The following is a 21454-nucleotide window of genomic DNA, read 5'->3' as shown; positions in this document are numbered from 1 at the left end:
TTGCGAGAATATAAGGTGGGGGGTGGAAGGGTGGTTGGTTGGTTGCTATGCATCATTCCGACTCCCTTTCAGTCCCTCTTGAATGCTGGAGTTGAGTTTCCATGGAAACACTGACCCCTGGGAGTCGATGCTTTTCAGGAGGAGCCTCTTTTTACCTAGTGATTCACTGCTCAGGAAGTACAAGAACAAAACACACAAGCATCTTTATATTTATCTTCTGATACATAATTTTCTGGGCTCATCAGTGCTGCAGTATTTTCCTATTTTTGTAATATTCATTTATATAATAATATTATATTAATATTTCTATTTGCTATCTCTAAATTGTTTATATATACACTTTTTGTTTTTGCATCTCAGATAAAGCAGTCAATTTAATATTATTTATATACTATTATAGTATTTATTAATATTTTGAATGAGCTTTTATTTAAAAAAAAAAAAATGTTTTCATTTTAATTTTAGTTTAATATTTAGTAATTTTGGTATGTATTTTTGGCATTTTTAAAGGATATTTTTATATCCTTTTTTTAGCCCAGTTTTAGTTTATTAGTTTTTAGTAATTTTAGTACTTCAACTTATTTAATTCAGTTAGTTGCAACATTTCTAATCATTTCTTAAAGTGTTTTATCTAATATTTATATTTTATTTCAGCTAAGTTTTATCTAATATTTATTTATTTTATTTATAAAGTTTTATCTAATGTTTTATCTAATATTTATATTATATTTCAGCTTATTTCAATTAGTGAAAAGTATTTTTAATAGTTTTAGTTAATAATACCAACACTCAGATAAACTTTTTTTTAAAAGATTTGTTATTATATTTTGCTGACAAAAGTGAAAAAAAAAAAAATCTTTTTAGAGAAAAAGAAAATATTTAGAAATTCTAGATTTGGTTCATTGTCTCAAACTTTTTTTCTTTATAACTATTTTAAACCAAATGTTTCTAATTCTTTTATACTATTTTATCGTTTTTGCATTTAACAGCACCTAAAATATATTTAACTATGAATCATGATGTTATTTGCACTGCCAACATAGAAACAAATTCAGATATTTTTGGACAAGAAATCCCGATAATTTTAATGAACACATTTATCAACTGCTTTTAGCAACATTTTAACAAGATCAGTATGTTCTGTGTAAAGCTTTGGTAAAAAGTACCAGTGTGAGTCACTGCTTGATCAGAGGAGCAAGCCTTTCTAAGTTAGTGAAGAAACCATGGAAACCACTGTTTACACTTTTTTCCCCCTCTATTAAAGAGGAAATTGTTTTCGCAGAAATTGTCAAAAACATACTCACAGAGAACACTACGTTGCTGTTGCACTAAATTACAAGATTAAGCTCAGATGTCTTGATTTATGCTTTAATGATACAGCAATTGATAAAATGGCAACTTGAAGCAAAGTAATTACTGTAAAGTCTAAAATCCAGGCTTTGGTTTAAACACATACAGGGGCAGTGGCCGCAAAAGTAGTTGTTTGTGTTCAAAGACATTGGTTGTGCTGCAACTAATGGGCTCCCAGTGGAATTTAATTTTTTTACACTTTTTACTTTTAAATCCCAAAACTGAGAAATGGCACTTGCTAGACTGGCATAAGTGTACTAGTTTCACAAGAGTGACTCATTAACTGACACCGGCCGCCTCTCTGCTTATGTTTCCTTCAGGCCAAGCTGATAGTGCCCAACAGTACAGCAGGGCTGATCATCGGCAAGGGTGGAGCCACGGTGAAGGCCGTCATGGAGCAGTCCGGTGCCTGGGTCCAGCTCTCACAGAAACCTGAAGGTATCAACCTGCAAGAACGCGTTGTCACCATCAGCGGGGAGCCCGAGCAGAACCGCAAGGCCGTCGAGATCATTGTGCAGAAGATCCAGGAGGACCCGCAGAGCAGCAGCTGTCTGAACATCAGCTACTCCAACATCTCCGGCCCTGTGGCCAACTCCAACCCCACTGGTTCTCCGTACGCCAACTCAGCAGAGGTGATGCCGGCTGCTGCCGCAGCAGCGGCGGCAACGGCCTCCAGTCTCCTGGGGCAGGCCAGTCTGGCTGGAGTGGGTGCTTTCCCCACCACCATGTCCAGCTTCTCAGGGAATGACCTGCTGGCTATCACGTCCGCACTAAACACGTTAGCCAGCTATGGATACAATACCAACTCCCTGGGTCTAGGGCTCAACCCTGCAGCGGCCTCAGGAGTCCTCGCCGCTGTGGCTGCAAGCGCTAACCCTGCTGCAGCCGCGGCCGCCAATCTGCTAGCCTCATACGCCAATGACGCATCCACCAGCGCCGGCCACCCAGCGACCAGCCTGGGAGGTTTCACGCTAGGATCGCTCGCAGCCGCCACTGGAGCCACCAATGGCTACCTGAGTGCCGCTTCTCCGCTGGTGGCGAGCTCCCTACTGGCCACTGAGAAGCTGACAGAGGGGGCCAAAGATGTGGTGGAGATTGCAGTGCCGGAGAACTTAGTGGGCGCCATTTTGGGGAAGGGAGGCAAAACGCTTGTGGAGTACCAAGAACTGACGGGAGCCCGCATTCAGATCTCTAAAAAAGGAGAGTTTGTTCCTGGCACCAGAAACCGTAAAGTTACCATTACCGGATCGCCAGCCGCTACACAGGCAGCCCAATATCTTATCAGCCAGCGAATCACATACGAGCAGGGTGTGAGGGCCACCAATCCGCAGAAGGTGGGCTAAAAACAGGGAGTATGAAAAAAGGAGAGAGAAAGAGTGGGGGATGGGGAAGATACAGAGAAAGATGGAGGGCGCGAATAACGACGAAAATCAGCCACTTTCTTTGTGGGAAAAATCTCAGTATTAAAAAAAAACAGAGGAAAAATTCCTCTCAAAGTGGAAAATTTGAAAAAGAAAAATGTGTAAAATGTAAATATGGGTTTATTTCTTAAGTTTGAATCTTTTTGGAATTTTTATTGGTTGATTTTTGTTTTGTTTTTCTTTTTGTTTTTTGTTTTTTTGTGCATTTTCCTGGACAGCAGTGAATGGCATTTCAACCTGGCATGCTGCCGCGCTGCAGTTCCCAGCAGGTGGGCAAGGTGGTCGGATGGGGGACAATGGGGTGGAGCAATCCCAGGAATCAGCCCTTTCCCCACCCCCATCCCCTCCTAGCTGACAGATTTTTGTTCTTTATTTTTAGTCTTTAGTTTAACTCCCACCCTTTCGCCCATGCCTCCTCTTTTAAGAGGGTCTGAGACTGATTATATATCCCCCCCCCCAGTCTGTGACACCCCATACCCCACCCCAGCCCCCCTCGCCCCAGCCCTCACGATCCCAGCCGGCCTGACCCTGCCCCGTGCCGGGCAGGATAGGGCAGGGGATGCGAGGCTGCTGCAGGGTCTCAGCGTCACTAGACATTGACCTGGGGTTCCAGTTCGACCAGGTGCATTGCCACTAGAGATGTTGTTAGCATAAGGGAAGCTTGTAGATCATGTTGCGGACATAGGCCAGGACGCAAAATGCACCTGAATCTTTCGTACCAGAGCTCCTAGAGTTTGTGGCATTTCTCTATGGGATTCGAGATCTGGTGTTTATACAAATACTATTATCATTATTATTATTACTACTACTATTATTATTATTATTATTATTACAAATTATCATCACCATCAACGTTATTTATTAATATGATTTCACCCATAAGAACTGAGGTATTTCCTTTTTTTGTTTTTCTTAATCTGTGAATTCAGGTTGACATGAATGTAAAGACAATATTTTGGATTTAGTTTTTTATTTAAGTAGATTGAATCGTGTGTCCATGTAATATATGTCTTATTTAACGTCCAGTGATAACTGCACCGTCGGCACCAACAGAGAGAATAGGGGCAGATGTACTGTACAGTGATATTAATACACACAAACACACACCCTCAGCAAACTATTACCAGATTTAAATGCTGAAAATGCAACTAAACATACGCAGACTTGAAATCACAGTGGGACTAGACAATTTATTCACATATCTACTGAATGAGAATGTAGGTCTTTGCACAAGTCCAAGGGAGTGTATCAGAGAACGACTTTATATGAAAGCCAATCTCTTTCTGTAACATCCCAAAACATATCCCCGTCTTTACTCTACGCTGCCCTTCTGCAGTGCGAGACATTGTGCACTTTGAGCCGCTGCAGTTGAATATCTGCGCAAATGTGCTGGAAAATTTGTGTAGATATTCCTTATCAAATCAGAAATTGGCCCTCCAGAGCTCTGAGGCGTTTCATGAACACATACTACTGAATGACTACGAACAAATTCTGATCGGCACAGGCTGCTTAGTAACATGGTCTGCGCTGGAAGTCCCTGGTTGTCTGCTCTATTGTGGCTAATATGATAACCACAACATTTTTTTAATATACTGGTTCTGGTTGCATTATACTGAACAGGCTTGCCCATGTGAAGATCTTCCTGTGCAGGTCAGAACTAAACATGTGCGACGTATGTGCTGCTAATAAGGTCCTATTTTCTTTTTGTTTTGAATCTGAGTACACTGAATTTCGTCTTAATGCACTGTGAAGTGTGGAGGCCGTGATGGAAGGCCAAAAAAGTCAGGGTTTCTATATCGTTATCGTATTGATGCATCACCATGATGGAATGTACTCATGTGGAACGTCTCATATTTATAACAGCCTCCATGGAGTCAATGTATCGCTCACCGTACACTCTTAAAAATAAAGGGTTTTTTTTTCGCAGCGATGCCATGGAAGAACCATTTTTGGTTCCTCGAAGAACCTTTCATTGAGCAGTTGTTTTTTCCTTAATGTGAAGAACATTTTAATAATCTAAAGACCCTTTTGCCACCGTAAAGAACCTTTTGTACAATGGAAGATAAAGGTTCTTTATGGAACCATCAATGCCAATAAAGAACCTTTATTTTTAAGAGTGTAGGGTGGAAAAGAAGCCTGGATGGTTTGTTAGGTTGAGGTCAGACTCTTCTGAGCAGTTTTTTGGCATCATGTTGCAGTATCCAACCTTAACTTTCCAAGTGTGCACTAACTAACCGCCAGCCTACCGTGTATATTTATCGTGAAGGGGCAGAGGATGGTATATTTTGTATGTTTAAACTATGTGTCCTCCAAATCTATTCTGTGTCTAAACAACATATTGATTCTTTACCGGCTGGAATGAGCTTAAAAATACCAAACTGTTCCTCATTACCCACAAGACTTGTACACGTTAGCACAGAGAGCATTTCCCAAAGAAGAATCAGACCAACAGAGAAAGACAGAACTGTGCTCTCTCTCCCCCTGACTAAAATTATGATTCTTTCCTCTCCTTTGCTATTGGAGCACCAGGGAGAGTAAATCTGAACCAATTGGTAAGGAGGCTTCTTTATTCTCATCTAAAAACCATCACCTCCCCTCACCTCTTCTCAACCCCCCTTTTTACCTTTGTGCACCCCCATTCTGACACATCAACCCAGAGACCCTCTTTTCTCTCACATCTCTCCATGGGTGGCGATGTCTGGTGTAACAGTGCATGTCTGCTTGCCCTTTCACGAAACTGACAATGCGAAAGGGAAGATGCGCCTACAGTTTAGAACTAGAAGCTTGCCGTAGATCACGTTCGAGCACATCACACCTTCAAAAAGGGACTTACTATGAGCCATCAATGTGTTTGTATGGTGTGCATGTGTGTGTATATGCGTGTAAAGGTGATAAGTTTGGATAGATATGAATTTGTCAAGCAGTTGTGCCCTACGTGAGGAGGTCTAACAAGCGTTTGAAACAGCAACGACTCCAAGTACTCAGAAAGATAGTTGAACGTTTTTGAGGTGCAAAATGAGCGTTTCTTTTCAAATGAAGGGACACAGTAGTTCAGACTTGAAGATCGAGACGAGGAAGCGATGGCAATCGAGCGCCTCCGCATTTTAGAGTGCATCTGTGCATTCGGTTTTACCCATGATGCAGTACTTCATTAGACACTTCAGAGCTCGTTCAGAGCTTGGTAGATCCCCCAGATAATTTTTATGTTAAGAAACGTTACATGATCGTTCAATTTGATTAAGACACACTAAAAGCAAGATATTACTGTGACAATTTAATGTGAAAACTATAAAAAGGTGCCAACATAGTGTCAAGGAGCAGCTTTCTGTTTTGTTGTTTCTGTATTCAGTACTGAAAGTACATATGGGGGTTTCTGGGTTTTTTTTTTTTGGTTTTTTTTTGTTTGTTTTTTTAGTAACTGGGAAAATAGAACAAATGTGATGAGTACTGAAAGCAATATACGTAGTAGCATGTCGTCATGTCTTGTCCTTTTATTCTGTCTGTGTAGGAGCTTTGGATTTACCTAGATGTTGAGTAGATTTGCATATACTATTTTTTAAGTTGTGAAGATGCTGCTATTGAATAAGTGATGTACTAAAATTTAAGATTAAAAACATATCTGGTCAGTCATTTAGCAGGATGTGGTAGTTGTAAGAGGTGTAACTAAATGCTACATTGATAATGAAATAATTGCTATATCAATGGATTAAATAAACCTGTGCCAAAATAGATCTTTACGGATTTAAATGTGATTTAAACACCATTAGTTAAGAGCAGACGTACTTTTGTAATTTAAAAAAAGAAAAAAAATGTGAAAAGTGCCAAACAAGCCACAGTTAAGATATAACTAGTGGAGGTAAAGTGACTAGAGAAGCAAAAAATAGACATTAGCACTATAAGGTTGAGAGTTTTCTGCCCCTTAAACTAACTAGTCCTTGTTAAAAAGAAGGGATGGATTCATCTCATAGGCCAAACAAAAGCAGGGTGCCATGTGGCCATTAACACGCATCCCCGGGGCTAGAAGACTGCCGAGTTAGCTTAGCATGGTTAAAGTTTTATAAGTTATCAGCATTCTTAAGTCAGCCTTTTATAGTTCTGAAAATGTATTTTGTGAAGATAGATGTTATCTTTTTTGCACGTTGATATTTGCATGATACCAAGTGAAGCGTGGATTTAAAAAAAAAAAGTGAAGACAAAAAAATCATACAAAAAAAACAATTAGGCAATGTGCATTCATTTTGAGGACAAATCTTTGCATGGCAACAACAGTTCGAGCTATTAAATTAGCTTTTTCACATTTTTAACTTATTCTTTTTTAGTTTTGCTAAGACCAAGCTGGAGTTTTGTTGTCCTGTGTGAAAACTAGGCCACAGAAACCAAAATCATTCATAGCCATGGTCATATCCAGCGTCATAATAAGAGCACTCATTTTGTACAGACTTATCAATGTTTTGTGATAATTTATAAGAAAAACAATGAGAAAAGTTGGAAAAGGAGGGTTAATTTAGCGACATTAACATTCAAACATGGTCGTGAATGTATTCACCACTACATAAGTTTGCATATCACTCTTTCGATCATGATTTTAGGGCTTGTGTTTGCTGTGTCAGTACTAACAACATCATTAGGCTTCTGTTCTTTAGCTTGTTCTGCCATCACTGCACATAAAGCTTGACCCATTATCACGAGAATATGCACTTTATAATTCTCTTACGCTTCACGCCACCCCAGATAAGAACAGCCCTGTTTCCGAACGAGAGCAAATGCAATGACACCGCTAAACTGCTTGAATCCTTTACCTCAGATCTCCACGAATAAAGGAAAGGGGACGGGACTTTCCAATGACGTCACAATGCAATGATGCGGCACTACTGTTTGCATGAGAAAGGATTGGCCAGATATTTGAAGCTGACCAAAAAAAAACGACAGAATAGTTTTTACAGAAATTGGAAATGTTGTTATTTTGACAGTGTTTTTTATTATTAATATTAATGATAATAAGTGCCAAAAAGGGCATGTCTGATATATCATGACTATTGTTTTTGTTTTTTCCACTCTCTTTCTCTTTAAGGCCATCAAAATTGCACTGTGCTTAGTCATGGTTGCTTTTTAAGCTACGCTTCTGTGCACAGTTGTGTTTTTGTGCATGCGTTTAGCAGTTTCGCGCCCACGTTTCTCTCCCAGGTCGCTGGGATTGTCATACGCGGTCAAGTCGAGATGAATGCAAACTTATGGTTTAGCTGATGTCGAGAAGGTCATTGCTTTTATGTGGGCGCATGGCTAGAGCTCGTCGCTCTTCCCAAACCCCACACGCCCCCCAAGTCCAACCCCACCCCCCGGCCCTCCACCCCCCACGCCATCAGAAGACGACAACCCGGGGTCACTTTTGAGCTCGTACCCATTGAAGCACCAGCAATGTTAGAATACATTTGTCATATCACTGTTCTGTTCTCTTTTTTTATTTTCCTGTTTTTATTTGTACGACACTCTCTAACCTAGACCAAGTATAACAAAAATGTCATTCATATGTATCCTGTTTACTCTCCCTTTTTCTCCCTTTTGCACTTTCACTGCTCCCCTTTTTTCCAACCACTCCCCACTCTTCTGCCGACCTCCCCCTCACACCCTCCCAGACTTTCTCCTGAGTGCCAAACAAAAACAGTACCATTCCAAACTTTTTGAGTTCTCTTGTATGTTGGACATCCATTGGACGCACCCATGAAGCCAGCATGTTTCTCCATAACATGATGTCAGTCATGACGCCTCAACATTACCCAAAAAGCGAGCAGTAAAAGCAAGACCTGGATTAACACGGTAAAAACACGGCTGGCTACCTCTCATAAACTGCTTTTCCTAATTCTCTGTCATCTCTTCAACCTCCAGGACATCACTGATTGTGTGCCATAATGTTGGGGGCACTGTCACTCTCCTCACCCCCAAGTCTCTCCATTTGATTTTCTCGATGGAAAACATTAAGCGCAAGCAAAGAAAAAAAAATCCATTTTAATGGCAGGTTTCTTTTTGTTCCTTTAACATAAAAACATGCTCAAAAAAGCTGAGGAGTGTGTAAACCTCAGCCGTGCAGCCATCTTCTGTCTTCTGAACTTTGAACTTCTCACCCCTCATGAACTTTATTGACCTTCTTCCTCCCCTTCTATGTTCATCAAATGTTTGGACTTAAAATCTCCATTCCATCTCCAAACCTTTTTGAGACTGTGCAATTCTAGTTGAGATGATTGGATTTATTTTTCCTTTTTTTTTTTCTTTTTTTTTTTTAAGTCATCATTGGGGACGAAAAAAATTATAATAATAAAAAAGACACACGTACACAAACATAAGTAAGATCCAAACTGTTTCCTCCACGATTTCATTATTTTCTCTCATTGTAAATATCTGTCAGATTTGGTTGAACTGTAACCAGAAACGTGTTCATCGTAATGGGGCTGGCAGCATAAAATCGCTTTTGTGGAGTGCGATGTGAAGTTAAACTAAAGCGGCTCCTTTTTAGAAGAGCGTCAAGAAATTGATTTAGTACTGTTGAAGATGGTTTTAGAGCCACATATACGCAGTGCCCCTCCAAATAATGCAGAATCACCACTAACCGCTAAACTAGACTAAGGTTAGCTTGAACTGATGGTAGTTGCTAATCTCATTGTACATATCAGACGTGTCGAGTGTAAATTGTGATACGTGTTGATTAGGTGTCTTGACCATTGCAGCATCTGTTCCAAGACGAAAATGTTTCTCTGTGATGCCGAACGATCATTTTCATGCGTCTCAACCATGCTTGAGCTCCACATCTAATGTTTCTATGCTGCCAGCTTTGTTTTCTGATAACCCTTCATGAGCTTATTTATTTTCAAACTACTATACATTATTAATAAATGGCATCAAGAAACTAGACAAAAGGGAATGACTGGAAAGATGAATTACTGTTTTGTTTTTAGTATTTTAGTGTTTTTAACATCATCCATTAACTGACTTAAAAAAAGTATTAAATATTTAATGTAACTGTAGCATTGTGTTTGTACAAAAAATAGTGAGTTGTGTTTCTTGACTTGTGGATTACCAGTGAAGTCAGCAATTTAGTGCTAATATCTATTAAGTCGTTCCTTTTCTTTTTCTCTTTTCTTTTTTATTTAAGGGTTATTATTTTCCGACAGCAACAGCAGTCATTATAAATGTTCATTTTACCATCACCTGTCTTCTGTTGTCTTATTCTTCACCTCCCACTACACTCAGTTTCATCAAATAACACATTGCAAGTTCGTGCCTGAAACCATGTGCTCGGTCTTGGGGGAGGGGCCATGCTGCGTGAGTGATGCGAGCGAGTGAGTGAGCGAACGAACGAATGCGACTGCTTGCGAGAGGCTTGGCCGGGTGGGTGTTATGTCTTCTGTCCACCTAAAGCTAAAACCTGTTGGGTTTCCATTTACCAATGGAACCTGCTGATGTTATAGCTGAATCCCATCATGTAAGCCTAGTTGATTTTGATCGTCCATAACTCCCCTTCCTCCGTTTGCCAACCACTTTCCACCACTACCTTTTCCCTCCCCCTCTTACGAGCCATTCCCTCGCCACGCACCTCCCACGCCATGTGATGTTCTCCATCGATAACATACTACTCGACCAGACCCACATTAACTCTGTTCTCATGCCTGCAAAGGAGGCGGTTGCCAGTCAACTCACCCTCCACTCATGATCCGCCATCATCCCTTACCGGCTGCCGGGGCCAGGCCCAAGTTATTAAAATAATAATAATTTAAAAAATGAGAAAAAAAAAAAAAAATACAGACAAGTGACTCTCAGGGTGTTTACGTAATCTACCTTACTCTGTGATCTCACAGAACCGCAACCCAGCTCTCCCTCAAGCTTTTTAAGGAGCCCAAAGACAATTTACCATGTATGATTGCTTATCAAGTCTTCTTCAAGAAAACAAAACAACAACAACAACAACAGAATGATATGCACCCAATTAAAGGAGCAAGCAAAATGCTGTAATGTTTACAACCTTAACGAGACCAACGCTGTTGAAAGAATGTGTAGGAGTTCAAAGACAATTCTTTAATAATTATTCGAAGTGACTTCATTTTAATTGATCATTTCTATGTGATATGGAGTTATGTGTTAACTGAGGCATTTTGGAAACATTGCATGTTCCTCTTTTTTTGCAATGACTTACATTTTTTTAAATGTCAGAATGGCTGGTACAGTGTAAAGTTAGAGCTACGTTTAGTTGCTAATAATAAACTACATTGATGTCAGTGTTCATCTCACATATCTTGGAGAAAGGTACCGGACTGTGGTCCGAAAAGAAAAGAAAAAATTGCGTTAATGTATAGAATTTATTCATATTTGTATATGGTGACAGTGAAATAAAGGATGTACTGGAAGTTATCAGGGACACGTGGGTAGAGTTTGAAGGGCCGCTTACAACACCGACTGTAAAGCTCACAGTCATGAGGTAAGTTACATGAGGGGGGAAAAGTATCAATTTTGTTTTATCTTTATTTAATACAGTATATGAATAAGAAATACAAGATATAGATGCTTTAATGGAACTGGCATCTACATGTTAGAGTTTACTCCTTTAAATAAAGCTAGTAAAAACAAAATTCAACAGTGAAATAAGCCTGAAAAAGAATATTTTAGTATGGGTGTCTTGAGTGTGACTGATATGCAAATGCAGCATGTGCGATGTAATCCAATGTAATTTGCCATTACATGCTTGGTAAAGCAAAGCCACCGGTCGTTTTGCTCATAATGCATGTGGTTTTAGGATGAAGTCAATTCAAGATGATCTCAAAAACATGATAAAGTCTCTTGATCATTGTCATCCACCCACTTTTTCTGTGCACTAATTCATCCAACCTACAAAAACCACCTTCACCTTCCCAACATGTCTCCAAAGCCAACACCAACTAAAAGCACCGCGGAAAATCCCAATATAGTCATCGGTCAGTGGGCTTGACCGGTCTTCATGTTGGCTTCCAGCACATTGATCTGTGGTGGAGACCCCAGGGAAATTAACATTCACTGCATGATTAAAACCTGTCTCACCAAACCAACCATAAACTAAAGAAGTATCTCCAGTGTTCAGACAAAACGGCTCAATTTAATTGTTATTTTTTAGTAATGGTCTTTTAAACACAGCGTTCAATTCTAATAGGATGTTTTGCAAAGAATTGATGCATGTTGAGGGATTTAAACGTGTTTACAGGCAGCTTCTAGATATTTCGCTCTGGTAAAAATCAAATGTAGGATTGTTTCTGACACCAGCCGTCACGCAGAAGTAGTGATTTCACAATCTAGCCACAATCCCATGATATCTATATCTGCATTCATAACTCGGCCCAAAGCTCCGAGCTCCTTTTTAAACATGGAAACTGTCATGATGAATAATTAGCTCTTTCAAGTGAAATCATCTCTCCCTCTCTCTGTATCCACTGGGAATGGTGAGCTGGTGTAGCCGAAGCTCCATCATTTCAAATGTATCCAATCTCGCTAATTGTGCACCTTTACCAGCCTTAGGCCATGATTGATTTTCCCCGCTCCAACTCGGTTCCTTCCCCTCACCTCAAACCCAACAGGCTTTTTCTCGTTTCAGCCCAGCTGTTCCAGAAAGCAAGCCTAATTGTTTCTGCCCCCCCCCCCTTCTTTCCTCGGAGGGGGAGAGAGAGAGAGAGAGCAAGAAGCAGACAAGAATATGCTCTCAGCCCTCATAAATCCCTAGAGTTGGAAAGCAGACCTGTGGAACATGTGCAAAGATCTCCAGTCCTTAGTCCAGCACTTTTCAAGGGAGAACACGTAGTACTCTGTCCTGAGATCGCTTCGGCCTCTCTCAGCTATTTTTATTAAGATGAACTGTCTTTGAATTTACCTTGAATATTGTATGTGCATTTGTTGAACGATATCTGTTGCATATTTTTAAGTCAGATTAGTTCAAGTGACCCTAAAATGTATTTGGACATTTAAAACACACTTAAAATGTACGAATTTCTATATATATATATAATTTAAAAAGTGTGTGTGTATATATATATATACATATATATATGGGTCAACAACGTGACGGTTAATATTTTTTTGTCCAAAGGCCTTAATAATAATAAAAAACAAAGATATGACATCCAAAGTATGTAAGGTAGTACAACTAGATCTCTTTTATTGAATCCAAAAGGTTTGAATTATATTTTGCTACATATAAAGGTATTTTAAAGATTTTGAAGTGTCAAAAGGTCATTCGGTTTAACCGTCCAAAGGCCAATACAGCCATTTCATTTGTGATTAAAATATCTTAAAATGTAATAAATGTATGTATTTTTATTCTGGCATGATTTTATAACATCATATATCAACATAGTGCAAAGAGGTATTAAAATTATGTGTAGAAGTCATTGTTGTCATGAGAAAAAATGTCCGGAAAAATGAATTTCATTGATGTCATTCGGAGTAACCAATATAAAGGGACCATTTTGGATCAAGTCATGCGGTCAGTATCATGTGACAGGATGTGACATCATTCAGACACCTGCAAAGGACTACATGGTTGTGAAGCAAAGTAACTAAATCTCTTTTAACTATTTGAAAAATTCATGTTTTCACTTGCTCATACGCATGTCCCAAAACATCAGGTCATTCGGTACAACCGCTATAAAACATGGAAAATGTTGTAATATTTTAAAAACTTCTACTAAATATAAAATATTTGATTGTCCTTTTGCTAGCTAGATAGCAAGCTAACTCGCTAGCTAGCTAGATATCAGCCTGTTAGCATTGTTTGAAAATATTGTCATTCGGTGTAACCAAAAGTGTAATTCAATAAAAACCAAAATTTTGGTTAAACTGAATGATTTTTTGGTGACAAATTTTGTCCATCTTGTAAAAAATGACAAAAGCAGCATTAATTGATTATAAAAACCACATAATCTCATTGCTAACACTTAATAAAACAACAAAATTAATTATATCTCCATTATGTTTTTTACACTTTTAAAAACCTTATTTGTCAATGACCCATATATATTATATTTATATATATATATATATATAATGAGTTAAATATATAATTTAACTTTTTAAATTATAGATAGACTAGATGAGCTTGATTTTGTTTGATATCTATTTGTGTATAGTTATGCTAATACTAACATACTGTATATAGTTTAAAAAGTTTAATAAAACAAAAGTATAAATTATACATGTTATATAAATAAGTATAAATTATATATATATATTTATATATATATTTTCTATAATTTTAAACTTTTGTGAAATGTTTTAATGTATTTGTCTTGATTTTTTTTTAAAACATATTTATCATACATTTTTAATTATTGTTTATTATAATTTTAACTGCTTAAGTGTCCAAATACTTTGTGGGGTCACTGTATATTGTTTATAGATTTGTATGACATCAAAATGACTGAAGTACTATATTTCTACAGATGCATCATTATAAAATGCAATTATGTGCAGAAAAAAAGTTGAAGACTGAAAAAATGGCTGAAAATCTGTCACTACAAATGTGTAAGAGTAAATCATTTTGATATGCAATCTGAGCAACAGCTTTCTGGCTGCAAATAGGCCTCAGGAATGCATGAGCCGTAGATCTAAACAAGCAGAGCTGTCCCTCTTGTTTCCTCAGCTTAACAACAGGTTTCTGTCTGTGTGGTGGTGCTGAAGTGAACAGCATGAATTCAGCAGGAAATCTGTACTTTTAAATAGGGCTGACTCCTTAAAAACAGCTAGTATACAGAATCAGTCAGTGTGACGCAGTCTAATCAATTTAAAGCTAGTGCGTCTCGGATACATGAAGGCTTGTGCTGATACAGAGAGTAGCTGTCACGTCAAAGCGAGGTCTGGCCCACAGGAAGAGTATAAAACAAAAGTCAGCAATCTGAGTCACAGCAGAAAACCACTTTGTCCTCGTTTTCCCCCAGATAACTTTTTGTATGAAAATATATCAACTGAATATACAATATATATATTCCTTTTTGTATAATCAGTGACTAATGCTAGTCTTCAATGTACAAATCTGACCTTAAATACTGTTGCTAAGACAAAACCAAATCAGATGGTGGTAAACTAACTGTGGTCCATAAGAATATGTCCTTTTATCAGCAATAATGTTCGAAACTTTATAAGCTACCTTTTTATGGCTTTGATATATTTGTTTGAATGTTGCGACATGTATTTTGACAAAATAGTACAAAAGTGACAAAAACAATTGATTAATCACTCCAATTAATGTACATTTCGAACACATTTCTTCTCAGTTACTTGTTTGTGTTTTAAGAAGTGCAATTTAGAAAGCAGACTGTACTACGCTGAAGCAAGAAAATGCTTTCTTATCCTACTGTGAAAGAAAACCGCAGGCTTCCAAGAAGACATAATCATTGTTATTCAATTATATATAAACCCCACCCCTCAGATTTAAACTCTAAATTCTGATTTAATTTTGCTCCCTTTTCTTTATTTAAAGAGTATTACATTTCCTTAAGTGGAAATTTTGACAGACCAAAATATCCATCCAGTTCCATTTCACTCAATTTAAACTGGTTTCACGCAAACACTGAAAATGATTGTAATAGTTTTGTATGGTTTTTTTTTGTTGTTTGTTTGTTTCTTGCTGTTGTAATATTTCTAACAAATGAAGCTGATAAATTATCCTAGAGATCATTCGTAATATAAAGAATAACTTTTAACATCAGTGTTTTATGAGTATATGTACATAAGATAAAGAAATAAATTAAGAAAGTTGCAATGCAAAGCTGTGATTTTAAAGCACTGTAGCGTGTACAGTGATTTGTTTTTATCAATTTTATGGTACATATGATATGTTCTGCATTTCTGCAGTTGTTGTTTTCTTTATGTTCATGAGCATATGCTTTAATAAATATGTTTTTTACTGTATATTGCTGAGGCCCAAGCCATTCTTATGACAAATTACAGTAGAGTGAATTTACAAAGCAACCTGCATATAGGTCATGCTTTCCTTATCTGTCCAGTGTGTATTTTTTCTAATTATCCATGAATTCTTGCTTCTATCTGTAATTAGCTTTGGTGCTGTTGTACATGGAAGTCTATCTCAAAAGTCTTTCATAGGTGATGTACGTTAGCGCTGATGAACCCTGCTGGGCTAATGAGGGATATAAATGCACAAGTTCGAGTCTGTCTGTGCAACTGCGCACCTCTGAGGGGCTTAATTGGGTCACTGCTTGCCACAGATATGACTAGCACAATGAAGACAACAATTTATGCTCCCAAGACGCAAGATAAAATAAGAAACGTCTTAGTTCTTTTATAAATCTCTCCACGCTTTCTGTGTAGGTTGACGGTGCGAGACACCCGGCACGCAATGATAAACCTACATGCCTGTGGAGGAGGGTCTTTGTGATAAAAGACTTGCTGGAACATACTCGATAGAAAACTGTAAATTGAAATATGTATCAAAGTGCATACCAAACAAAATAACTGTCACTTTTTTTCTATTCCAGCTTAATATGATGAGACAACCAAGTAAACCAGAAAAGAAAAATATAAAAGTCCCCTATATATATATATATATATATATATATATATATATATATATACGGTAGTGGCCAAAAGTGATGTCTGGAGGGGATATTTGCACAATAGTTGCTTTTCAGGTTCTATTAAACAATCAAAATATGAGGAGTATGTTACTCAAGTTACTCAACTTCTTGGAAGACTTCCAAAATTTACTTATCAAAATCCAGGTTTATAATTTCCCACAGGTCTCATCCAGGTCTTTAGAAGCTGCTTTAAAGGTGGTCCCATATTCAGGAGATTTTCATTCTCCTGTCAAAATGCTTATTAGTTTTCCTCGAGAAGCCATAACACTTTACATTCTGCATGGTAGTGGTCTCACTGTGCTTTAAAATAATTCTGTGGACATTGTGACAATTCACATCCTGGCTGCACATGAACAATATCAAAAACCGCCAGATTTATCCATTTTAACAATATCTTCCTTGGTTGCAGAGGACAGCTCCTTCCATCTGGCCTTTTTGACTAAAACTATGGTGGTGAGAAAGCTCAAAGCACTGCAATTGGAGAAAACACACGCAAATAGAAAAAAACTATTCCTTCAAATTTTTTAAAATCTAGTTCTGTAACACTATCCAAACAGCTGCTACTATACTTAATAGAGATACATGTAAATGAAACTTGTAACATGCTCAGTCCACAAAATATACCCTTTTCCAATATAAAGCCAAATGCACAATTTAATTTTTTTTTTTTTTCTGAAAGAACAGCATATTAGTATACCTCATACACCATATAAAACCCACTAAATAACATCTAATAATATAGCTAATACTTGTCACATAGTGATTTATTGCATTACAGGCTGGAAATAATGAGTGCAAGATTGGTATGACCACTTGGCCAAAATTGACGTCTACACAATTTGGTATTTTTCATTGCATCATGACATTGATACAATTGGAATGTGGAATGCGGACATTAGCTTTACATTCCAGGCACAACTTCACAACACTCATACAAAATATTTATTAAATATTTATTAAAATGTTTGAATAAAGTGCGAAGAACCAATTTACCTTGGTCGGAACATCACTTTTGGCCACCACTGTGTGGATATATATATATAAGGTACGAGAGGCTGTGCTGTATTGTGAATAAGTCACGGCTGAAGGGCGTTGTTAGGCATGACGCGAAGCGGAAGCTTTTATAAAACAGTTACCACACAATACAAATATTAAAGCCAGAAATATGTAACTTATCAATGCAACTTTCATGAAGTAAACTTTTTCTAAAAGCCTTCCTTCCTCCAGAAAAAATAGTCCCTGACCGTGAACAGCAACAGAAGTTACATTATTACGCCATTAGATGGCGGCAAAGATTGTCTTTATGAGTGTGTCAGTCAGTAGCGAAGACTTTTACATTGAAAAGACTGAATTGTTGTGAACACGGAACAAGATGCAACTTACAAATGCTTTGACTCGCTCTGTCAGTTACGTAAAAAACCCTTAAATGTTAAAAGGACAAGATAATACATCGGACATTTAAACAGATTTTTTATTATGAACATAGGACTGACCTGAAGGAAAATGCTAAATCTGAATGCAGGTAATAAGCTTGCTCATTCGATCTCTTTCTCACAATACTGTTCTACATAATGCAATAAGCTTCAATGAACAATATCAATTGAGAACATACAGTTTACGTTGCTAAGAGTGGTTGCTAAGGGTGTTGTGTAGTGATACACAGAACTGTTGGGTGAAGCGGTCATAGTAGTCTATTAACCAATCAGAATCCAGGACAGGAACTAACTGTTATATATATATATATATATATATATATATATAAATAAATGTAAAAAAAAATGTAATTATGTATAGTGAGAAAACATTTTGAATGGTAGTCAATAGGGGAAAATGCTATTTGTGTACAGAATGTGTACTTACATTCAGAGTTAGCAGAGGTTAACTGGTCCATGCTAACTATCCAAACCTTGACCCATACAGCCTGACACTGTAAGACTGATCAACTAATGGCATAATTATGAGGAAAGACTATCCAGTAACACTTTATTTTACTGTGTCATTGTTACACATATTACATGTAGTTATTATATTAATAACTATACGTTATGCATAATTACATGTAACTAACCCTAAACTAAACCCTAGCCCTAACTGTAACTTTATAGTAAGTACATGTAGGTAATTATTATTACTCAGTACTTAAATGTACAATTACACTGTAACACAGACACCTTAAAATGGAGTGTAACCGACTATCCATTTGCCCTACCAGTGGAACCTGTTCGAAAACATTATTTTGCAATTCCATTTGGTTGCGTTATTGGCACAAAAATGACACTTTTTTTTTGAAAATTTTATTTTTGCTTTTTTCAAATATAACAATAACAACGAACATCTGACAAAACACAAAGGAGAAAAATAAAACCAAAAAAAAATAATAATTACGCAAAAAAAAAAAAAAAAATGGAGATACATGTAAAACAGTTAAAAAAAACAACTATCAAATCAAGTCATGTGGCACTATATTTATATAATTCAAAAAGGGTTTCCGGGTTTTATCAAAAAGATCACCCCTGCCCCTCACTGAATATGTGATCTTCTCTAAAGGTACACAGCTGCAAACCTCCCGACAACCACAGTCCAGTTGGCACATCGGTGTCTGCTTTCCATTTCAAAGCAATACATTTTTTAGCTATTAACAACATTTCCGTAAGCTTAATAGCTTTATTATTTCGGAGGTTAGAGTTGGTAAAATTACATTATAAACACACCTCAGGATCCAATGGAAAATCAATTCCATGAATCTGGGATATACTTTCACATACTTGCACCCAAAACACCTTTACTTTATGACACAACCAGGTAGAATGCAAAAATGTTCCTTCTTCTGTACCACATCTGAAGCAGAGGGGTGAAATACTGTTGTTAAATTTATGTAATCTAGACGGAGTGTAGTAAAGCTGGTGTAAAAGTTAAATTGAATTAATCTATACCTAGAATTCAGGGTTGAGGTGACCCTCTTTACATAATTGACCCCACAGGTCCCCATCAGTTCTTACCCCCAGATCCTGTTCCCATCTACTTCTGGATTTATTGGGGTCATCTACTGGTCAAGACTGATTTGAGATCAGGGCTTCGTGAATTCTAATTTATATAGTGGTTTATCTGAATAGCAGAGTTGTTCAATACATGTCAAATCAGGTATCTTAGGATAAGTTTTTACTTTGACCCTTAAACAATTGCGTAGTTGCAGATAACTAAAGAATTCTTTATTACTCAAATTATGTTTATTTTTGAACTGTTCAAATGACATTAAAACACCAAAATGACACTCTTTACCTGTAATGTTTATAGAATACAAGCAGACTGGGTTTTAATTTTTTTTAGCATCATTTTTAGGATATACAACCAACATAGCCATTTCCAGATCTGCAAGCTAAAACATATTGTAGGCTAAAATAAAAAAATATAGGTCTATAATAAAGCCATACATGCAGTAAACAGCATGCATCAGTAACACAGCAAGCTATTTTTTAATCACCATAGAAACTGGTCAAAGCCTTCTGACTGAGCACAATATGTCCTCTGATGATAAACTCTCATTGTGGACACTCAAGTCTCTGGTAAGTGGCCTACAGTACTTTTAGCCAAGACTCACTGATGAAGCTCCAACACTGAATCTCTTCCAGCATCTGTTTTATTTTCCTAAAAGCTCATTTAAATAAACTGAGCTTTTAAACATCTATTTGAAACAGTTGCATTCAACAAACATAACCATATTTCTGACACTGAGGTGAAATGCTGCTATACAGCACGCCTCCCCAACTCCTGTCCTCCAGAAGACGTCAACAGCCAGGCTGACACCCACTGAAGACAGGCCGAATGTAGAGGGGAACCATTAATCTCTTTTACTTGGCCACAAGGGGACGAAATACATGTCTTGTGACCTTTCTAAGCAACTCACCACAGCACTTTGAAAGACCATACAAGGAACATTTTATGGTGAGTTGAAAGGAGGAACGATTTGCTGGCCCTTATGCTGCAGAGACGAGCAGACGAGCGCCCTCGAATCTGGTGTATGTATGTGTGTCCCGCAGGCTTTATGATGGATTTAAGTGCCAGAGTATGGCTGTGGAAATTCAGTGCACAGACAGTAATATCACAGCTTGCTGATCAAATAAACACAAGTATCCTATGCAAGTGCTTACAATCAGAACCAGTATTGACTGCATAAGCTTTAAGCAAGTACACTTAAAAGTATACTTCCAGACTTACTTGTTTTTAAAGTCAATATATAATCAAAATTGACCCCATTTATTTTCTTAACACATTTTCCTGATCTTAAGGCTGTTCACACCAAGGATGATAGCTTTAATGATAATGATAACGATATAGTTCTAAAAATTGTTCTAAATATGAAAGAATAGCAGAGTCCACACCACAACTATAAGGATAACGGCACAGAGAAACAATATCGTTGGAATCACTTTTAAAAAGATTTTTTTTTCTAGCTGATGAACAATAAAAACATTGACCATAGCCAATCAGAATCCATCCTGCATTAAAGAGCTTGAGCATTTAAAGTGGCAGATGACAAAGCTGCAGCATAGAATAAACAGAACAATATCATGCTAATATAGTTATCGTTATAGGTAAGCAATAAGGTACGAGAGGCTGTGCTGTACCTTCACGTCGTGCCTAACAACGCCCTTCAGCTGTGACTTATTCACGATACAGCACTAGCCTCGAGTACCTTATTGCTTCTATAAAACAGTTACCACACAATACAAATATTAAAGCCAAAAATATGTATCAATTAGTTGTTCAACGGATCACAAAACTCACGGTTCGGATCATATCACGGTTATTAGTTCACGGATCGGATCATTTTTTGGATCAGCACAAAAAAAATAAAAAATGGGGGGTGGGGTAACTTTGCATTTATTACTTAAGCCCACTTTAACTACTCCGATACCACAGCAGAAACTACTAGCCTAACTAATAAATTATTAAAGGCAAGTGAACAGACTCTAAAAAGAACAAATACTGTACACCAATTACAAGCATAGATAAATACAACAAAGTTACAAATAAAGTATAAGGTCTAACTGTAGTATTAATTTTCGTGTACAGAAATGTAATAAT

General features: G+C 37.4%; 1 protein-coding gene across 2 annotated transcripts in view; it reads left to right on the top strand.

Annotated features, from left to right (window-relative positions):
- nova2 (NOVA alternative splicing regulator 2) overlaps positions 1-15686 on the top strand; it is a 65546-nt gene extending 49860 nt beyond the window's left edge. For both annotated transcript variants that reach the window (XM_051863046.1, XM_051863047.1), the window contains one exon: positions 1671-15686. In XM_051863046.1, the coding sequence (XP_051719006.1) occupies positions 1671-2693 (1023 nt within the window). In that variant the 3' untranslated portion in view covers positions 2694-15686. The remainder of the gene's footprint in view (positions 1-1670) is intronic.
- Positions 15687-21454: the final 5768 nt, after the last annotated feature.

Source organism: Ctenopharyngodon idella, chromosome 15 (assembly GCF_019924925.1).
Source record: "Ctenopharyngodon idella isolate HZGC_01 chromosome 15, HZGC01, whole genome shotgun sequence".
Taxonomy (NCBI): Eukaryota; Metazoa; Chordata; class Actinopteri; order Cypriniformes; family Xenocyprididae; genus Ctenopharyngodon; species Ctenopharyngodon idella.
The sequence above is the reverse complement of the archived record's forward strand: the minus strand, read 5'-3'. Positions and strand labels throughout refer to the sequence as shown.